Source organism: Mastacembelus armatus, chromosome 16 (assembly GCF_900324485.2).
Source record: "Mastacembelus armatus chromosome 16, fMasArm1.2, whole genome shotgun sequence".
Classification (NCBI taxonomy): domain Eukaryota; kingdom Metazoa; phylum Chordata; class Actinopteri; order Synbranchiformes; family Mastacembelidae; genus Mastacembelus; species Mastacembelus armatus.
This window is the reverse complement of record NC_046648.1, coordinates 22,397,894-22,403,450: the sequence shown is the minus strand read 5'-3', so window position 1 is coordinate 22,403,450 and position 5,557 is coordinate 22,397,894. Positions and strand designations below refer to the sequence as shown.

At 39.8% G+C, this 5,557-nt stretch overlaps 1 protein-coding gene across 1 annotated transcript; it reads right to left on the bottom strand.

The window, feature by feature from the left end:
• Positions 1–3,386, bottom strand: LOC113136763 (C-type lectin domain family 4 member F-like). Its single transcript, XM_026317797.1, has 6 exons — positions 3,026–3,386; positions 2,718–2,763; positions 2,109–2,459; positions 1,466–1,522; positions 291–382; positions 1–90 (listed from the first exon to the last, which is right to left on the bottom strand). Exons 1-6 carry the CDS (start codon positions 3,059–3,061, stop codon positions 1–3), a joined length of 672 nt encoding a protein of 223 aa, XP_026173582.1. The 5' UTR covers positions 3,062–3,386.
• Positions 3,387–5,557: the final 2,171 nt, after the last annotated feature.

Here is a 5,557-nt window from a genome sequence, read left to right as displayed (position 1 = left end):
TCAACTGGGGATGTTTTTCTGTCTTTCTGGCAGCTTCTTCCAGGTTATTTTGAAGTCAGTAAAACCCTTATTAGCAAATGCTGCATTGAGCTGAGGAAGAGAGAAATTGTTTTCTCACTTGTATAAATTCTCTCTCCCACTCACTCCCTAACCTAAATCAGGTCAATGTAACTTTGACCATCACAACTAAATGTCTAAGTCTTAACCCTCACATAGACCACAGTAACTGTGAGGACCACAAGAAGAAAGACACACACACACAAACACACACACACACACACACACAGTACCTGCTGCTGCAGGTTGGCACTGCTGGTTGGATTGTCCATATCAGCGCTGGTCTGGATCTTCATCCTGACCACTCTTGTGTGTAACTTATACACTACACAGGGTCACAAATAACAGTTGGACACCTCACATCCGTGTTTATGATAAATAATGTAAAGTAATAAGTTTGGTATGATAAACTAGTTTCTTAAACATCTTTCAACTTTCACAGTAAAATTAGGATTAAGTCCAGATTTGTAAATATAGTTGTGGTATTTAGGTCATGTTTGAGTTCCCTTTAATGGATTTTACACAATAATGAACTACTGCCGTAAAAATGTGTCTGTCATTTGTGAGGATTTGCTGTTACTTTGTGTCTAAAGTGACTAAAAATTCAGTAGTTTGGTCTTTTGGTCTGAAAAAGCAGCAGTATTGGTTTTGTTTCATGACTTTGTATTTAGCATCAGCAGCATGAGCCACTTCCAATGAACAGAAGGAGAAAATACAAATTTACAGACGTCACTGCTTGTGCTGTTTGACAACAGCAGAAATGGCAGCCAGCACCTACCAACAAGAAATTATGGCTTTAGCTTTTGTTGCAGTGAAGTTAACATGTGGAGCACTACACCCTCCATAGTGTGTTCAATAAAGGATCTGCTCATTATTTTTTATGATCAATTATTAGAAAAAAAAAGAAAAATGCCCATCATCATATCCTAGATAACCTTGTTCTGTCTGACAGTCTAAACTCAATTACTTTGTATTATGTAAGACTAAAGCAGAAAATATATTATTTTGGAAATATACTTATCAATTTTCTGACTTGGATCTATAATAACTTTATAATGAATAAATTCTGCATGTCACATGTGGCACCTAGCTGAAACTTTAAAACAAATGCCTGAGTGATTCCTACTTCCATAGCAGAAGAAAGGGTTTGCTGTGCTGCACTGCTCATCGGTCCAGGTTCCATCTTTCATTGCCATGGCTGCACAACTTTCTGCTCCATTCAGGTTGTCTGGTTGCCCTTGTTCCCAGTTTAAGAACGTGTAGTTTTGGCTATTTGACCAGTGCCAGATTTGAATTTTTCTGAGTCCAATCCACAGGTCCCATATCCATGCAGAAAGCATCTTACTATAGATTATACCATTTGTTAATAAATCAGGTATTTTGGCCAGAGTTAAACCTTGAGACTGACAGTTGATTACAGCATTGCTCCAGGTCAGTTGTTGTTTAACAATGATGTAATTGTTACCTGCAGAGACAGTGAAGAAGAAGAAACAGTTATACACAGGTTTTCACTATAGCTTGAGCGACTGCATTTAGACCCCAGGGGTTAATAGCAAAGTAAAAAAAACAACATCAACAAAAAAAAAACAAACTAGTGCTAATTAATCCTTTGAATACACATTTTGGTTTATTGCATTCACTGAATCAGAACTCAGCTGCCTGAAACTCACTATTTCTCTTTAACAATGTTGTGGTGTCAGAAGTAATTCAAATCAAGCTTTGTTTCTAGTCAATCTGCATGTCACCAGTTGGTTGACTGTGATGGTCATTTATTTGTGTTTTCCAGTTTGACCTCATGATGGTGCTGTTGCCTGTGAAGTTCTGTTTGATGTTGTTTTTACGCTGCTTCTTGAATCTGCACTGAGCAACATTTACATAAATAAGTGTCACATTGGATCAGGGCCAGAGACAGTCTGATAAGCACTGGTGGTTTGTGAGCTCATCACATGGTTTGAATGTAACATCTTGTAAAGTGACTGGGGATACCAGATACGTTTAGTGGAATAATGGGAACGTCTGTTCTACATGACCTATTTCTACAGTATACCCACCATCAGAACAAATGGAAGGTCTTGTGTCTGAGCAGCTGACAGCGACCCAGAGTCCAATAGCATTTATGATCACACACTCATTAATGTTGTCTGGTTGTCCAAAATCCCAGAATAAAAATGTTCCTAGCTGTCCATCCACATAGAACCACTGTGGGGACTTAGACAGCCCTATCCAGGCCTTGTTCTGGTATCCATTGGCTGGTGTGCTCATGATTGCAGTGAGGTTCTCCTGGCTCTGTATTTCAGCCAGTGTAATGTGCTCTGTGACGCAGTAGGTTTGTGCATCCTGCCAAGTCTTATTTTCCCCAATGAAGTAGTAGATGTTTGGATGGGAAGTGGAGACACAGAAACCTGAGAAGAGAAATGGATTTCTTAAAGTGTAGGATTTCCCTGTAAATTGATTAGGAAATTAGAGTGTATCTGTATAAATACATCATAACTAAATGGTTTCCCTAAAATCTCACAACTTAGAACTTATAACACAGTTGCTTCTTGCTGCCGAGCTGCCGGTAGTTCAATAGCTACAATATACACCACACGGCTGGAAAATGACACGACATGACGACTTGTTTCAGTCGTCTGTCAATCATCTCAGAAAGCAAGTCTCACCTGTAAGCTGGAGGATCACGAACACAATCTGCTCCATGTTGACCCCCTGTCGACAAAGATCCAACATCAGAGCTGAGTTAGCAGTTAGACACTCACAGAGTTCTTTTGGTTTTGGACTGCAATCATTCAGATCCTGTTTATGTCTGATATTGTGTCTGTTAGCACAGTGTCCTAGAGTACAAGACCGCGTCAGAAAATAGGCCCCTATACCGCACCAGGACTTTATTTTAGTGTAAGTAAAAAGTCGTTTAAATAAGAAGAAAGATAAAAAGAGGAAAGCTGTGTTGAGATTCTGGATATCTGCTTACCAAACTCAAGTTTCTCCAGTTGTTGAACATGAACATCTGGCTCGTCTCCTCAGCCTGTGACTGCTACCTCTTTGTATGAGAGTGTTTTATATGATAATGCAAATCAGTCAATTCTACAGATGAACGATAAACTTTGAATGACCTAGACTGGATGCAAAAACACACCCCTGCTAAAATAAACAAACAGACAACACAACAACAACAAATACTGATATGGATTGAATATGCAATTTTCATGAAAACTTAAAAGATTCTACATGTAGTAGATGCAGATGTGTGTTTATAGTTGATATCATGAAGGCAGCAGACAGCGAACTCTTAGAAATGATTGGCATGAATAGATCAGCAGGTGCTTTCAGGTCGGCACAGATTTCCTTCACACAGAGTTTCAGCGTGCATTAAGTCGTTTTATATTCAAAGCTCTCTATGGCAGTCAAATCCAAGCGACCACAGTGTCAACACGCACTCACGTCTGATGCTGATGGAAATGTGGCAATTCCTGAGAAAAGAAAAGGAAAAACACTGGTAGACATTAAAATGGAGGAATTAAATTAGATTCTTCACTGAGTTTTTAACTTTTAGCTGCAGGTACAAAACGACAATTTAACTTTTGACATCTACAAGTTTATTTAATCAGGGCTCATTGCAAACAAGGCAAGTATGAGCATTCAGCAGACTACAATACAAAGCCACTTGTTCCAGGATTTTCTGCAACTGATCTCCTGACTCATTCAGTGATTAATAAGCTGGACCCCAATCAAGTTCTAGACACATCTCATGGGTAGTTATGCTAACACTAACAGGATCCACCGGACCACAGTTTGGAGCTCAGCAGCAAAAAGAATCTGAACATGTCTCAATTTTTGAGTTGCAAAAATTTCTGAAAGCTAAAACCTTTGTTGTTGTGGGTTATTGAGTGCAGACTGGATTTCCAACATAATTAAGTGCCAAAATATAAGGTGCTGCATTTATATCAGTTTATTTCTTTCATTAGTTAAAGGTGCCCTGTGGAGTTTACTTAAAACCTTAAATAAACATTCAGTGGGCCTCCTTACCTTTGCTTCATGTGGTCATTGTTTGTGATAGAAGGCAAACTTTATATCATTTACATGTGGAGCTCTACAGATGACCCATTCAAATCCAAATGACCACACAATGTCAACATCCACCCAAAGGGAACAACACTGGTCTTCATTGTTCTGCCTTGACATTCAGATGGTTAAAGATGACTGACAAGACGTAGTAGACGTTTAAGATACACCATAGAGCTTTTTACTGCAGTTCAACAGGCCAAAGCAGGAAAAGCACAAGTGTAATTTAAAGCATGAGAAACTGCACCATCTATTTCACTGGAGGTGTTATAGTGCCAGGGCTCTGGTATTATTTTCTCAATAGCATAAGGTGCCTTTCAGAATGGTTATCAAGTCTGAGTGGTCCTGTGGGGCGTCACATTTCCCCTGTTATGTTTAGGTTTAGCCAAAAAACAAGACGGACATGTAGTTGGAGGCAACAGAAAGTCATTTTTGTTCGATATCTAGATCAAGATGCAGGTCTCTCCAACCAGTGTTCACTTTTATCCCCCCCCCCTTCCCTTCCCTTCCCTTCCCCTTCCCTTCTCCTCCCCTCTCTTCTCTCCTCCCACCTCATGTATATTCCACCATTGAATGTTACTAACCTTGTGCTCTCTCTCTCCCCTAGTTTGTGCTCTCTCCCTCCCTCTCTCTCTCTATTCTCTCTGTACCTTCTGCAGGTGTCCCTGGTCCTGGAGCTGTTTATCGTTGATGTGCAGTTACTGGCCCCACCAACTTGCAGTGTCTATTTGTTGTTTATTGTTGCTGTTCTTTTCTCTCTGCTCTATCCACTCACCCCAACCGGTCGAGGCAGATGGCCGCCCAAACTGAGCCCGGTTCTGCTGGAGGTTTTTTTCTTCCGTTAAAGGGAGTTTTTTCCTCTCCACTGTCGCCAAGTGCTTGCTCATAAGGGAATTGTTGGGTTTTTAGTTTTAGTTTTTGTAAAGTGCCTTGAGATGATTTGTATTGTGATTTGGCGCTATACAAATAAAATTGAATTGAATAAATTGAATAGATTTACTGTGTAGTTTTTGCAGGCCCACACCCTCTGACACAAAAATGTCTTAGTGTGAGCAGTAGGTAATAGACCTTATCATACTGATACACTGGTAGATTGTATCAGTATGTGGATAGTTTCTACAGTTCTACTAGGACTGTACTTAAAAGATAAGCTCCACATTCGGGCTGCACTTTTCTGCCAGAATCCAAGAACACACATCCCAAAATGTCTTATTATACCATGTGCTACAAATTGTAATCCTTTTGGCTCTAAACTCACTAACTCTATAGCAGTTTGCCAGGACAGAGCAGTACAGGTAAGTTTAAGTCCAGATGCTGTAGGCAAACAGCGCCACACTGTGCAGAACTACAGTTACTGCTATTCTGAGGATTCATTTGTTTTCAACTCTTACATTTTGACATTCACAATAGTTGCAAATAAAAACACACATTACACAGAGTG

Bases quoted from the DNA above. Each gene is read 5' to 3' on its own strand.
- LOC113136763 (XM_026317797.1), bottom strand. From the start codon at position 3,061: ATGTTCATGTTCAACAACTGGAGAAACTTGAGTTTG. The intron at 383-1,465 runs GTCAGTCTCAAG...GACCCTGTGTAG, and splicing joins GAGCAATGCTGTAATCAACT to TGTATAAGTTACACACAAGA. The intron at 91-290 runs GTACTGTGTGTG...TCTCTTCCTCAG, and splicing joins GTGCCAACCTGCAGCAGCAG to CTCAATGCAGCATTTGCTAA.